This window comes from Equus quagga, chromosome 10 (assembly GCF_021613505.1).
Source record: "Equus quagga isolate Etosha38 chromosome 10, UCLA_HA_Equagga_1.0, whole genome shotgun sequence".
Lineage (NCBI taxonomy): Eukaryota > Metazoa > Chordata > Mammalia > Perissodactyla > Equidae > Equus > Equus quagga.
The window spans coordinates 114,991,639-115,007,648 of record NC_060276.1 but is presented as its reverse complement, the minus strand read 5'-3'; the positions used below and the strand labels follow the sequence as shown (position 1 = coordinate 115,007,648).

Below are 16,010 nucleotides of genomic sequence, written 5' to 3'. Positions count from 1 at the left end.
CTTGGGCATGTAATAAAAAAATTTTGCTACAAGCACCAATCCATTCCCACTGAAGAATAAACAATTAGATTGCATGTCCTTTGGAGTGGTGTAAGCATCATAATATTAATTCTTTGAGAGTATATGGTGTATCTAATGATAAATTATTAACTTGGATACATCGTTAGAATAGGTTACAGAAAGTATCATTATTTTAAAAAGAACGTTCCATAAAATTTTGTTAAACTATTCTGCAATTCAGAGTTTTTACTTGTTCAACTAGGCTTGATTCCCAACCAATTATAGTTATTGAGGTTTATTTTATGTAGCATACGTGACTTTTACTTGGTAACAAATGCAAATAGAAAGGGTCCGTGCTATAAATCTATCTATAGTTTCTTTTTAAAAGACCCATGGTCCCATTTTGGTTTGGAGACACTATTTACAAATAAGTAAAAAGATACAGTTAAAAAATGCATTGCATGAAGGGTAGATAATATTTTTCCTATGTATTATGTAAGACTGACTACAGTGCACACAATCTATTATTTTAATTAATTAATTTATATCCCATCTTGTTATAAAGTGATTTAAAGCAGCTTCAAAAATTCATATGATAAAACCACATTTGTTTGTTTTTTTATAAAAGAATGGTTCAGAAAATTGGGGCCAGTGGGAAAATGAGAGTAGAGAACTTGAAATGATGCCTGGAACTGACTTTTAATAGTCATACAACATCATCCAGCGCTGTTTCCCTCATAATTCCTTTAAACTTTGTCTATATTTGCACATTTCATTTCCTATTATTTAACAAAAATTTCAAACTACTGGCTCAGTTCAGTTGGATAAGCATTCATTTTCTATTAATTTAGATACTTAGAGAAACAAAAGTCAGTGAGCGAGCTGATCGGAACCAGGAGCTTATAGTAAGTAAGAAATATCCAGCAGACCATTCCCATAAGCATTCCTTTTCAGGAATTAGGATGCTGTCGAAAAAATATGTGACTAAGAGTTGATAGCTCCTGAGGTCCAGTTTTTGCTCTCCTGCTTATAATTACAGTCATGCCTAACAATGGGATTATAGTTACATATAGAATTTACATATATTATATTTACACATATTATTTAAATATTATTTACATGTATACATATAACAACGGAATTATAATCAAAGTTGCTTAACAACAGGAACACGTCCTGAGAAATGTGTTGTTAGGTGATTTCATCTTTGTGCAAACATCATAGCGTGTACTTATGCAAACCTAGATGGCATAGCCTTATATAGCTTATGGGACCACGATTGTATATGTGGACCGTTGTATATGCAGTCCGTCATTGGTCAAAACATCGTTATGCAGCTCATGACTGTAATGTAAACTTGGACATATCAACCATCTTCTTTAGGATTCTGTTCCAGAATCTGAAAATCCAGCCATATCCTACCCATTTGCCTTCATGGAGATGTTGTAGGGATCAAAAGGGCTAACAGATTTGAAAGTACTTTACCAATTGCAAACAGGTTTAGAAGAAAAGATTTTACTGAATTTTACTAGAAATAGACAAAATAATTCATAAATTAAATACTTAAAAAAATAAAAGCAGATAACATGGAGATGGCCAATATTTGTTTCACAATTTTTTCTTAACAGCTATCCATCTCTGCCTCTTATCTTGTAGGCTTGCAGAGAAGCACCACTCTCTTCTCTTTTGCTTAACACTTCTGGTGGGTAACTAAGTGATGGGATTTCCTCTAGACATATCTCTGCTCTTGACCTCCCGCTGAATTTCTACAGCTGCATTTTGTGACCTCTTGGCCCTTCAACTGTAATGGTCTTGAAGCCAGATTCTGTGTAGCTTCTCTCCTCTGGTTCCTCTCTTCCGCCAGACCTCAAATCTTTGGGTTGGTCACATGATTGAAAGGTAAATTTCCTGAAGGCAGGGATTATCTGACTTGTCTACTCAGAATTGATACAGGCTCCTAAGGTTGTAGTTCTCTGTCAGCTAGCCTCCTTTGCAGCTAGGGCAAAATCATGTGTGCTGATCTTGGCCAAGGTACCCAAGGGGGTTCTTGTAGGAGCTTCTGGAAAAGGTTCTCTTCCATGTTAAGAAGAGACGCATGAGAAGAAACATCTCTCTTCATCACTGGATGTGATGATGGCTGCAAGAGATGCTGGAAATGACTGCAGTATCTTGCAGCCAAAGAGGGCAGAGCAGAGAGAGCAAAAGTGTGAGTGAGCTGCTAAAACTGTGCCCCCCTAGGCTTCTTATTATTTGAGATAAGAAATCCTGATCTTAGCAGCTGCCTGCAACTGATTTTTCTCTTCCTTGCAGTCAAATGCTTCATAAATTATGCCTCTTTTCCTCCTCTTTGCCTCCCTACTCTTTTCTCTTCTGAAGCTCCTTCCTGCACATCCATCACCCTTCACCCGCTTATTCAATCAATATTGTGCTCTTCCAGAACACAAGCTAGCTGGTGTTTTCTATCCAATGGATGCTCAATAAATGTTGGAATGACTACAAATAATGATCAAAAATAACCCAGGATTATTGGTCTTTGTGGCATACACTGGTTCTGTTACCTTTGCATAGATGCTTCTCTCTGTTTATAAGTAGTACCAATGTCACACTCTAGCAAAATTTCCTTGCCATTAATAACTATAGTTGCAAAATGAATTTCCTTTCCCAATTGAGAATCACCAAAATTTTTCTAACAGGTTCTTAAACTATTGTTCCTGTCAATAAAAAACTCTAAAAATGAAAAGTATGACTCAATAATCAAACAAATTTTTCCTGTTTCTTCTGGGATTTAGTATATAGCAAAATGGAAGCTAAGGAGTAGGATCGTGAAAAACACATTACTTTTTTTAAATGAATGATTTCTGCGTGTTTGAATGAAGAAGCGAAACTTAGCCCAAATGGCTTCTTCACTTACAATGTATTGTTTCACATCAAAACCTCTACTGGGTTTTAGTCAACTATTTAGTAACTTTAGATAATTTCTAAAGGTACCATTTATGGTTGTGTTTATCTAGAGATTCAACTCCTTAGATTTTCATGTGTTCCTTCAAAGCATAATGCTATTTCAAAAATCAAAAGAACTTTGGACTCTCCTGCTTCAGAGAAAAAATGTAAACACTGCACATATGAAGGAATAAAACTGTCACAATTAAAATCCATGCTATCAAATTAAAAATGAAACCTTGAATGATTGCCTAGGGTGTAACTGCTATGATGTACTTTATTCCATAAACCACAGAGAGGGAAAAAAATGATTCAGGACTTCTCCATTTACTAAGTCACTATAACAAACCATTTAGGGCATCTTGAAAAACCCATCCCAGGATCCAGCTCTACTGTACCCGCCACTAGGTATTCCACAGCAATCCACCACTTTGCACTGGACCAAGAAGGATGGTTTGGCATTTTAAGACTCCAATATTCCCCAGAAAAAAAAAATATCACTGGGAGTCATGATGACATTTTTTTAGTTAACAAATATACTGAAAGAAATCACTTTGGCGGTTGATGGGAGCAAAAGCTCAAACATGGGCAGGCCCAGTCTAGCACCTTTTGCGTGGCTCTATTGTGGAGCATGGCTTAACATTCTGTAAGGGAGTCTGGGTGCATTGGAGGGTCAGAATGCATTAAATTCAACAAATTTTTCTCAAGTGCCTGATACATGCCAGGCAGTGTTTTTGGCAACTGGGGCACATTAATGAAGGAATCAGTTGAAGGGCCCAGGACTCATGGAGCTATGTTGGGGAGGACTCAAGGGAGGAAGATGAAGAAGAATTAGCAGTCTTCGCTCCGTGGCAATAGATTAAAGAAAGTGGAAACAGCCCAGGTCTAATACGCTTCTGCTCCCCTCCACCTATGTGTGTCGCCAACAGTACATGCGTTCTGACATTGAAGACAGGGACAAGGTGAGTAGGCTCCAGCAGGAGCATGTACTGGCTCTTACAGCCATCTGCTGGCCTGAACATCAAATAGGTCAGTGTTATCATTAGTCCAGAGGGATTAATACTGTTGAAAGTCTCCTTTGCTCTCCATTTTCAAGCTGGCTAAAATATTCTCTTTCTTCCCCTCCAAATGGACTCCATATCTGAGACACCACATTAAAGCACCTCGTCTTTGGTATGGGGATGCATCATGCTGTAGAAATAATTCACTTAGTTGCTGCATCACTTGGGCAAATGATCTTGGCTTACTCCTCAAGAAATCGTGGTGAAATTTAGATAAGCCAACGATGTACATAATGACTAGCCCAACCCCTGGCACAGAAAACAGTGGTTATTTAAAAAAGGAAATGGAAATAAAATACAATTATCTAGATATGTTGGCAGGGGGTGGTTTCTTGTTTGATGGCCTGGTTTACTGCTTGACTCCTTTTGATTTGGCATGCAAAAGAGGTTTTAAGAAAATGCAATTTGCACCAGGGGATGAAGAGAACACAAAGCAAAGCTTGGCTTCCGAGCTTGGAATCCTCATCTCAGCCTCTGACCTTTGCTCCCAGTAGTTCTCATTTGAAATTTCCCACGTGCGCTGTGCTTGTCCCCAGCTCAGGCTGAGAAACCAGCGGGGTGGGAACATGCTGGCGTTCCCACGTCTCCATTGCACTCCGAACTTTTCATCAGCCAACAAGGGCAGTGCCTTCTCTTCTTTCTCTCTCTCCAAAAAAGAAGCCCTAGTAGGAATCGTATAATACCAGCCCTTAGAATGAGCTGACAGTTTTTTCCACCCTGCTCTGAAGCTCTTATTAATTCTAAGAGAAACGATGAGTTTTCTCTGGGATTCTCAATGTCAGTTACAGAAGCAACAACTTTCAGAACAACTAATGTGTTAATGATTTAGTCAGTGAATGCTTTCTGTCTTATAATGATACCAGTGACCATTTCTAGATATGCATGATCCTTCTCCTTTATTTCCAGTATTCCCAGAGAGTATCATTTTATGTTATCCAGCTTTTAAATTGTTGTTGATTTCGTAAATGGAGGGTCATGCTTTAAAGGTAAGGGAATCTAAGGGGTATTGGCACTGAACCAAAAACAAACAACAAAAACATTTTTTTCTAGCAATATATTGTTGCAACAATATTTTATTTTATTCAACAATATTTTACTCAACAAATAATTACTGAGCACCCGTTTTCTGCAAAGTGCTTTTTAGGTGCTGTGGATGTTAATGAACCAACCAAACAAAAATCTCTGCCTTCATTAAGTTTGCATTCTATTAGGTTTCAATAAGCATAATAAATGAGTAAATTATATAGTGAGTTAAAAGGTGATGGGGCCAGCCTGGTGGCACAGCGGTTAAGTGCGCACGTTGCACTTCAGCGGCCCAGGGCTCCCTGGTGCAGATCCCTGGTGCGGACATGGCACCACTTGGCCAGCCATGCTGTGGCAGGTGTCCCACATATAAAGTGGAGGAAGATGGGCATGGATGTTAGCTCAGGGCCAGCCTTCCTCAGCAAAAAGAGGAGGATTGGAGGCAGATGTTAGCTCAGGGCTAATCTTCCTCAAAAATAAATAAATAAATAAATAAAAGGTGATAAGTGCTATGGAAAAAAGAAAAAAAAGAGCAGAGCAAGGAACTAAGAGTATGTACGTGTGGGAGCAGGTCACACTGTTACACACAGTGGTCAGGGTGGGCTTCACAGCAAGGGCAACGCCTGAAAGTATTTTGATAGGGCAGACATCATATCAATTTAATGTAATAATAGCAGAAATCTTTTCTTTTTGAATGCCTGGTATATATCAATTCTTGCTCCAAGTGCCTTAAAATGTCATTTCTAATTCTCAAAATAATCGTATAAATTAGGTAACTTCATCTCATTTCTTTACAACAGGAAAATGAAAGCTTAGTGAGATTAAACATGGGGCCAAGACCACAGAGCAAATATATAGCTGAGCAGAGATTTGAATTCTGGCAGCTCATTCCAAAGTTCATGGTCTTTCTACCATCTTGGGTGTTTCCCAAGATGTGGTTTCCCAAAGTGTGGTTAGGAAACTACCAGATTGCCCTGGAGGTGTTCATTAGAGAGTGCAGATTCCTGGGCCCCTTCCCAGTGCTACCCAGTCTGATTCTCTGGGGTGTGGCGCTGGAATCTGAATGTTTGACCAGTTTCCTTGCTACTCTGCTGCACGCTCAAGTCTGAGAACCACTATTACAATCTGCTGCCTTGGCCTTTCCATAAAGTGATCATGACGGCTGTTATCATGACCTGTTTCCAGCTCTAGGATTTCTAACCTAGTGCCTGAAAAGTGAACAATTGGTACAAAAGATGGTCCCAGCCAGACTCTTGAACCGCGTGTCAGCCTCTTGTTATTATGGGACAAAGCTAGGTTCCTTTCTGCCCTTTCATATTAACTCACATACTGGCCACTTGGGAGAGGCAGGCTCAACACCAGGAAATGAAGGACATTATTAACACGCAGAACAAACTTTGGCTCCCTGCCAGGCCTCTGTGGGATTTTATATCTCTTCCATCAGGTTTTCTGTGGAATTGCTGCCTCCAGGGTGCATTCTGCCTCCAAGGACAAACTCACAGCCACCTTTCCTAACAAGTCTTCCTCTCCAATGCCGATGGGAAGCAATGCCTCTCTTTCTGAACTTATAAACCCTTCCGAGGACTGTGAAACTGCACAATTGCTAACTACTTTTCACCATCAGGTCCTGTCTACCTTCATGCTTCCTTGTTTGGAATTATTGTAGTAATTCTGAAAGCTTCTTAAAAACACAAAACAAAACAAAATAAAACAGCTATATGCATATCGAATTTTTGCGCACCTACACAGACCAGCTTTGCCAACCAGCCACCAGCTTTGGTATAACCAAATAGATTCTAAAATACCAAATCCGCCAAGAGAATATACAAAGCAATGAGACTATTTTTCTTCTGTGCTTTATGGAAAAAAAGAGGTGAAGTCAGTGTTAGGGCGTTAGAACCATGCAGATTTTAGGACCAGGAGGATTCTTGGTTGTCATCTGTTCTAACCTAGCCCTTTGATAACTAAACAAATAGAAATCTAAGAAGGTGAAATCACATGGCTAGTGTGTAGCAAAGATAGGACTATAACAAAGTTTTCTGGTTCCGGAGCTGGTTTTCTTTTTACTGATCCAGGCTTGGGATCTTTATCCCACGTCTCATCCCTCCTCACTGTCCTTTTTCTCAATATATAATTCCTATAATCTGTCTAAAGAGATCAAGGATGCTTATGTTAATGGTTAACTTATCCTGAGAATGTATCCTTAATTCCTCCATGCCCAAACTTTTTCATATGTATAGGGAGTAAAGATTAGTAAGACGGAAACCATACATCACAGAATTACCACTGAGTCATTCATTAATTCAACCAATATTTCTTGTGATTCTACCATGTGTCAGGCACAGGGCTATTGTAGTAAAGAAAGTAGATGAAAACGGACAAAAATTCCTCCTGTCAAGGAGCTTACATTCTAGTGGGGAAACACAACAAACAAGAGAAATTAGTAAAACCCTGTATTAATAGTGGTGAAAGCTAAGGAGAAAAAGCAGGGAAAAGGATTAGGAAGTGAGGCTGTGTGTGTAGTGGTGGTGATGGGGTTGGATTTTAGACAAGGTAACCAGGAAAGGCCTTGTTGAGAAGTAAAGACCACAACCAGAGAACAGAAATATGAGCCACTTCTCAAGAGAATCTCGACGTCGATCTCTACAGAGAATGGCAAACAAAGATCAGATTTGGAAAATATTGGAAAAGGTGGAAAACACGTTATTCTGCTCTTTCTAGTAGTCCAGGCAGCAGGAAATGGGAAGGAAAGGAATGGCACAATTAAGGTGACAACAACCATACTTTCAAGGAGGCCAAGATGAGTTTTGTTAGTATCTGAGGTGCAAAGAAATGCCTGATGGTTTGTGGTTTCATATGAAGAACTTTGCTTAGAATACAGAATTTAGACAGCGGAATTAAGATTGACAAGAGGTATTATTGTATTAAAAAAAAATCCAGAGAGCATGAAGTAATGCCAAGACTACTTGGCAAGATTATGTGTGACTTAAAACTTGATAAAAATGCTGAAAAGTTCAGACATTTGATTTATCCAAACATGTAATTAATTATGAGCATTTTGGCTGAAGTGTGAAATTTATATAGAGTCAATTACTCCACATTTTTTGAGAGCTTACTGTGTGCAACACAGGGACAGTGCTTCCGAGACTCAAGGAAGAGCAAGACACTGTTCTATCTCAGTGAATGTTTGACTGTAGTAAATCCATTTCCTCTTCCTCTTGGGCATCCAGCAAGAATGCATTTCCCAGTCTCCTTTGTAGCTAAGTATGACTTGTGGCTGAGTTCTGTCCAATGGGATTTGAGTGGACATGATGGAAGTCCCTTCTAGGTTTGGCCCATAAAATCCTAGAGGACTGCAGAGTCTCAAGATGCAAGAAGCTGGGGTTCCTGAATTGCCACCTGGAAGGCTGCTTGCCAAACATCTTATAAAACTTTATGCTAGGAAGATATTTATGTCTGCTGTGTTGAAATACTGAGATATGAGCCAGCCCATGTTGTCCAACCAATATAATTATGAATCAACATTTGCATAGAATTTTACAGTTCACAGAATGCATTCACATATCAAATGATTCTGGGAATCACCCTTGGAAATAGGTCATATTTTTATTTTTCCTATTTTACAGAAGCTGAAATTGATGCTTACTGAGTGTTGAATTACTTGGTCACGATCACAGGCAAGACAGAGAGGGCAAAGATTCTAAACCACTGGCTCTCAAATTTACGAAAAATCATTAGTATAAGACAAGTATGGAAATAAATCTAACACAAGGCATTTGATAAATGTAGACAAAATATTAAGCAGATTCAAAAGAAGGAAATAGCACATTTAGTTGAAGAAGCCACAAAAGGCTCTAGCAGAATAGGTAAGATTTACAGTGAGTGTTTGCAAAGTGACAAGAGAAATGGGAGGAGAAACATGGAGAAAGTTCCTGTAAATTTTGAGATGCAATATGAGTGGTGAACAGAAATAGAAGAGAGTTGGCATTTGTTCTAATGTTTCAAGGGAAGTTTGAGCAAGCAATGTAGTTTTTTGAAGGAAAACAGGAACTGGTAATTCAATACAAATCAAAAAATTGTTTATTGAGTGCCTGCCAGATGGAAGGCCTTCCAAAAGTGCACAGAGGATACAGAGAGGCGATAACAAGGGCACAGCCCATGTTTTAAAATGCGTTTATAATCTACTAGGGGAAATAGTCATAAATGACTGCAATACAATGTTGAGTAAGATAAACATCAATGAGAAGAGTAATGGGGTTCAATGGACAGAGAAATGACCTGGGAGAGTGACATGAGGACACGGGAAAGATAGGTGAAGCTTCATGGAGGAGGTAAAATGTCAAGATTCACCTTGGAGGAGGTGCCATTGCTGAAGATGGTTATCAATACATGAATTAATGAGGGCCATTCCAAAAAGAAGGGTTTTCATCAATATGTTGAGCAAGGACACTGCTATGTGAAGAATTAAATGACTCCAAAACGTGACCATTGTTTAGGGGACGACGAAATGAAATGTATAATTTGGATATGTTTGTTTAAACATGGAATCACAAACTTATAGTGATATCATAGGTATGTAAATTTCTATTCCTATTGAAACTGTCTGGCTTCCAACGAATTCAGTCAACGACCAGCACTGTAGACCAGAAGGCAGTGTGAGGGAGTTTCACTATGCCACCAAGAATAATCAACATGCAGTTTACTGAGATGTCCTGCCATAAAAGGGCCACCTACCATGAACAGGGCTTCATAATTTTCAATCATTTTCTGCACCACAGCGATGATGGCTGTGCTCTCCTCAGCCCGGGCCGAACTCTGGACTGAGAATTCTTTGTCTGACGATTTCTGCTTGTGCAGCAGGTTGGGTCCAAATATGGTGGCCAAGTTTAGAGATGTCATTTTGTTCCCAGTGACCTACAGGAGCACAGAATACAAGGATTGTTGTTACTTTTGCTTTTCAAAATGCTGGGTGTTCAATAATCAATGGAACATTTTTCCTTTCCTTTTTTTTTTTTTTTTTCTGAAAGGACTACATCATCTCTGGCAGAATCCATGAGGAGCACCTTCATTTTCCTTTTACTTTATTTCTTGGATTGAATTTCATAGCTCAAGGTCATTTCGACAGCATATGGAGTAAAATTTTACAACTGTAAGTTATTTATTGTGAAACTGGTACTACGCGAAATTTCTATCCTATCTGCTCTTAAAACATATTGATGCTCATCCATCCATCCATCCCTCCATCTCTCCCTTCATCCATCCATCCATTATCTCTCCATTAATTCATCCACTGAGCACCTACTATAGGCTAGGCATTTTTCATGGATTCTAACTATTTTAAAATTTTTCCAACAATGATGGCAACACAGTCCTTATTTTAAAGGGTTCACAATCTAGAGGGCAAATAAACTTATCAATTACAAGTACTGAGTACAAAGGATGAAGCTAGCAACTCTGGAGGCCCCAGGGATACTCCAGAGAGGTGACAATATTTGCACAAAATCTTGAAGGAAGAACAGAGTTTGTAGGCTGAAAAGCAGAGGAGCTGGGACAAGGGGCAGTTTCACCATAGTGAAAACACCATATGCAAAGACAGAAACACGCAAAATACATCAAGGCCCCCCAGGAAGCTCAGTGTGGCAGAGGGTTCTGCAGGAAAGGTAGGTAAGGGCCAAGCGAGAGTCACTGTCACATGTCCCCTGTGGGGCACAATTGCCCCTGGTTGAGAACGACTGGTCTAGGCAAATTTTTATTTCTCTTGTTGATATTAATTGAAAATCTAGGAACGTCTGGGTAAGTATGGTAACTGTGGCTGCTTGGTGGGGATCCTTTGCCTGTGGAAATCTGCACAGTCTTTGAGTGGCACCTGGGTGCGCAGCATAGAATTCAAGAGTCCTGATTCACGGCTAATACAAAGCCTCCTGAATCCACCCTTGTCCTATGCAGCCCTGAGCTGGTAGCTCCCCGGCCCTGCAATCCCAGTGTGGCACATCAGGGATGTTACTTTTAGAAGGTGAGCTGTTTTCAGCTTTGCGCCAAGTGAAGTGATTTCATGTGGTAAACACTGGGAATTTTCAAGAAAGTGCCCTTTATGCACAACTGTTTAATTCTTTTCTTTGTTTTATTTCACTGACATAAAACTTGACAAGTTTTCATTTCTCTTCCTGGAAATTCATGGCTAAGGATAAAATCAAATATGTACCATTTTCAAATTCATCCCTTTAGAACTCAGAGGCATTTGGAGTGCTTCCCCTTCCCCTCTTAAAATAATATCAGGGTTTTCTCATTTTTAAAACATTAACAAATAGAAGATTTTGTTTTCTTTTAAAAGAATGTTTAGTACAAGGACTCTTTCCGCTCTCTCCTTCTCCTGTTGCTATTCTGGGAATGCAATACAATCTGTCTGTAAAATTGCACATAGACTGCAGCTGCAGACCATGCTTCTGTGGTTTGTTAACGCTTCTTTGTTTTGCTTTGTTTTTGTTTCACCGTTTTTTAAATTGGAAAGGAGACTTGTTCACAGACGTTTCACATATATATAGCTATTTCTAGATAATAGAATGCGCACCTGGGGCCAGCTCGTTATGTACTTATTAGCCAGCCAATTCAAGGAAAATTTTTCTCTCAGCTAAATAAGCATCCTAGATCATTTATAAACCTAATATGCAGAGCTCACATTTATTAAAAGTTTAGCCTGTAGAGTCACTGGGGTGGGGGCTTTCCAAAGGCTGTTTCAATTCTTTCTCACTATAAGCTCATGAAGCAGCTGCTGCTGTTGTCCTTTTTTACGGACAGGGAAGCGATGCCCAGAGCCTGGAGCCAGCAGGTGGTGGAGCTAGGAAGTGAAGCCGGCAGCCAGGCTCCAGGCAGCCCCACATACAACCCTGCCCCTCTCACTGTTCACTCTTGTGCGGCAGACTCTGTCATAGCATGGGGAAATGGGGAAACTAGCTTCAAAGCTGGGTCAGGACCACAGTGAGGAGAGGAAGGCACTGGTCTTGCTACAGTTCCAAAGACAACCTCCCATTTCCCAGAGGCATGACCTCCTCAAAGATCAGGAATCTGGCTCCATGTTGGAGGTTAGTAACTTCTTTTTTTTGCCTCATAGGCTCTTTGAAGAACTAAAGGCCAGCTACGGACTCTCGCACCACAAAAGTGGATATTCACACCACATTTTCCATGCAGTGCCAGAGGGTTCTTGGACAACCTGGAAAACCACTGCTCAAGAGGTTTCAATTATGTTCCTGCAATATTCTTTCTAGAAGAAACGAAATCTTTCTTACATTTGGGAATTTCTCTTTTCCCCTAAGGAGCAAAGAAAATAGCAAACTGAATGAAATGGAATAAAACAAAACAAACACGAGATAGCAAAACAACACAATTTGATAAAATACCACTATTTTTTCCCAAGAAAAACACTGATTTACTAGTCAACAATTTTTCTCATGCCCTTCTTTTAGACATCTTTAAGATCCTGTTAGTGAGTGATGAGTTGAATTTTGAGCACTCATTACAAAGGAAATATTACGTTCATTTTATAGAGGAGGAAGCTCAGACCTCTCCCAACCCGACTCTGCTTTCCTTCCTATTCCTCTACTTTATAAAACAGGGTCATGTAGCAAGGTGCTGGCAGAGCCTGTGTCAGCCTCCAAGCTTTTTGATGCTCTGGTTCACTTTTCTTCCATGTTACAATCCATAACAACTACTCAACAAATGGATAACACATCTAACACCAACTAACAAACAGGTAAGAGAAAAAGTTGAAAACTACTTCATTTCTTAACATATTTTACGATTTGATTTTCGCCTCACTCCGGTCTGCCCATTCTGTATTCTCTACCTGCTCACACCAAACCAACTAGAAAAATGATAAACAAAGAACCTCTCTCTTGTTTCTCTCCCACCACTCTTAACTTCTACCAGAAGCGGTTTTTTTTAAGCTAACTCCCATCCCTATGCCATGCTTATGTGGCCCGTTGACTCAATCCCTACACACCCTTTTCTACATACTCTTTGATGTGTAGTTTAAATTCAATCTCCTCCATGAAGCGATCCCTAACTTTTTAGGCCCATGCTCAGCACTTCTTCTCTGAAGTTCTGCAGTGACACTGCACTGCATTCTCTAATTCTATATTTGCCTTGGGTCCTCACCTCTTCCACCTCCTAGATGCCACAGCATCCCAGGAATAGTAATTAGAAAATTCTTGAACAACGATCACTGGCTTAGAGGAACTTGGGGTAAGTGCTGAGGACATATGTGATTCAAATATCAAGGCCATTCTTATGTGGAAACATTTATGTGAATTGCTTTTTTCCATACTCTTATTCATACAAAAGCTTCTTAAATCACTCTCTCTCTGTCTTTAACCAATCTACAACATGGATTATATCACTTTAGTGGAATCCTTCCAAAGATTCAGGACTTAAAAGAATTAACCACCTACCCCTTTACAGAAGCATTCAGTATTCTATGAACATAGCTCAACTTCCCCTCATACCTCACCAGTACTTCTCCATTCCATAGCCTTTATTCCAATCCAAGATGGCACATGGGCTACTTGCTTTCCTGTAACTTCTGACCATTTCACAGAGGCAATGCTCTCCTCATATTTCCCCTGCTGCTTTAATTTCTGGTTACTAGTTCTTCATTTTGATTCAAGGTTTAGGTCAAGAGTATCCAGAAATTCTTGTAATCTCTTGCTTTCCTGTACAACTTTGCTGTTACTAGGATATTTTCATATTCCTTATAGTAAACTAGTTTTCTCACCCACCGAGCAGTGCCGGTTGAAGAGTATTTATTCCTAAAGTTCAGATAAGGAAACTCAGGTTTAGGAAGGCTAATAAGTTTCTCCAGTGGATTTCGCATGGTCAGCGAGTTATAAAGCTACCTACCAAGTGCTCTCAACCAGGGGTGATTTTGTTCCCTTTCCCCATTCCCCACAGGATACTTGGCAATGTCTAGAGTCACTTTTGATTGTCACAATTGGGGTTGGGGGTGCTGCTACTGGCATCAAGTGATTAGAGGTCAGGGATGCTTAGCAGCATCCCACAAGCGCAGGGCAGCCCCCATAGTAAAGAATTACCTGGTCCCAAATGTCAATCATATGGAGACTGGGAAACCCTGAACTGGACTCCCAGTGGAGATTTTTTCTACTTCCTTTTCTATATTTCTGTTCTTACTAAATTGGACCAGTTTGGGTTTGAGGCACAGCTAGGACTTTACTAGTCATGGGACCAACCTGACCACTATCCAATATGACAACTTTGCGTGAATTTAAAAAGGAGCCTGTTCCTCAAGATATTTTACTGCCATCTGCTCGGATATTGTCCTAATAATTCTGCAAATCTACAATGACTATGGGGGTACATGGCACCTCTCCCAGAGTTTTGAAACGCACAAATGTGGACCTTGAACAACCACAAGTGGACGCTCCCTGGGGGACGCTGGGCAAGTTACTTAACCCCTCTGAAACGTGGGGGCAACAATATCTCTCTTGCGTTAAGAAAGATTAACTCTAATATATAAAGCCCCTAGCACATAGCTGGCACATGGTAGGTGATACATACACGGTAGCTAGCATTTCAGCATGCTAAGCTTCATTTGAACCTATTCAGGAATATTTTCTTCTCTTTGGCACAGGCAGTGGAATCCTGTTTAGCATTTGGACTGAAAGAGTGTCTGACAATTATTCTAAAAAATCAAGAGTGAGTTCAATTGAACTTTTCGTTTTCCTCAAAGCCTTCTTAATCACCTAAGACCTGACTTTCTCCTTCTCACATAGTACTTAAGAAACTTCAGAGATGCAATTGACATATCTAGGAACACAGACAGGGCTCTGCCTTTACCCAATGATTAGGCAGATGATTCTATAGCTTCTATTATATCTGTAGTTGATAAAGGATGACACCCAGATGGGTAATATAACTACTTAACAATTATGAAAATTATAGTACATCCACTGAAGATCTGTGTCTGCTGAAATAAGGTGTCAGTGCCATATTATAAAACCTGAAACCAGCAGAGGTTTCACTAATTACAACTACTGTAGAGATAAAAGGCTAATGCAGGAACGTTTCATTCTCAGACTGATAGGGAGGATGAGGATAAGAAATGCAGAACTGCCTTTATGGATTAAAGTGAAAAAAATTACATATGACCATGACTTTTGGGTAAGAAATTTGACAAACACAGAAATGAATCCATAATTTAGCTGAGTTCTGCTTAACAAGGATTTAAAAGAAAATTTTCTGTGGTTAGGTAAGTTTGGAATGCCTTTGGCCCCTTCTTGTTGATTTATAATGCATGTTAGCATATTAAAGTGTCTGAGATCTCCTGTGGAATCCAAGGTCAAGGAGAAGCATGACTTCGTGGTATCAAAAAGGGAAACAGTCTCTCGTTAAGGTGAAGATTAACTAGGTTGCTTGTTAAAAGGTCACCTATAATTGAGGCCAGTGTCCCCTTTGTCCAATGGTGAAACTGAAAAACACCTTGAAGCATATGCATGTGACCAAAGAGAATCAGAGCCCAAGACCTTAGATGGGGGTCACACTAGGGCCTGAGCGGGGACCAGGTCCAATAAAAACATCCCAAAAGGGTCCATGGGACTGTGCAGAACCTGTCTTCGGCAGTTGACATCATGTGGCATTAAGATGCATGACAATGGTCAACAGATCAGACCCTCTAGTTCCCTCTACAGCTGGTTTGGGAGCAGGACTGACTCTCCATTGCATTGAGCCAGTCCCTGTTTTGGGGGAGGGTTTAAGGAGAGAAAGACTCTCTCAAAAGGAAGATACTAGACTTCTAGCTATAGGGAAGATGGGAGCTCCGGGAGAAACTGGAAGAATAAAGAGGTGACATCATATCTGGGCTCCAAGCTAAAGAAGCAGATCAAATTAATTACAAGGACAGCAATCTCTCCCCATCTCCATTACTCCATTTTTTCATGATTGTAAACATCTCTGTAGCTCATTGTTTGCCTTCTTCAC

At 39.9% G+C, this 16,010-nt stretch overlaps 1 protein-coding gene across 6 annotated transcripts in view; it reads right to left on the bottom strand.

The window, feature by feature from the left end:
• ARHGAP6 (Rho GTPase activating protein 6) overlaps nucleotides 1-16,010 on the bottom strand; it is a 463,892-nt gene that overhangs the window by 23,141 nt on the left and 424,741 nt on the right. For all 6 annotated transcript variants that reach the window (XM_046673809.1, XM_046673808.1, XM_046673810.1 and 3 more), the window contains one exon: nucleotides 9,759-9,938. In XM_046673809.1, coding sequence (XP_046529765.1) covers nucleotides 9,759-9,938 — 180 coding nt within the window. The remainder of the gene's footprint in view (nucleotides 1-9,758; nucleotides 9,939-16,010) is intronic.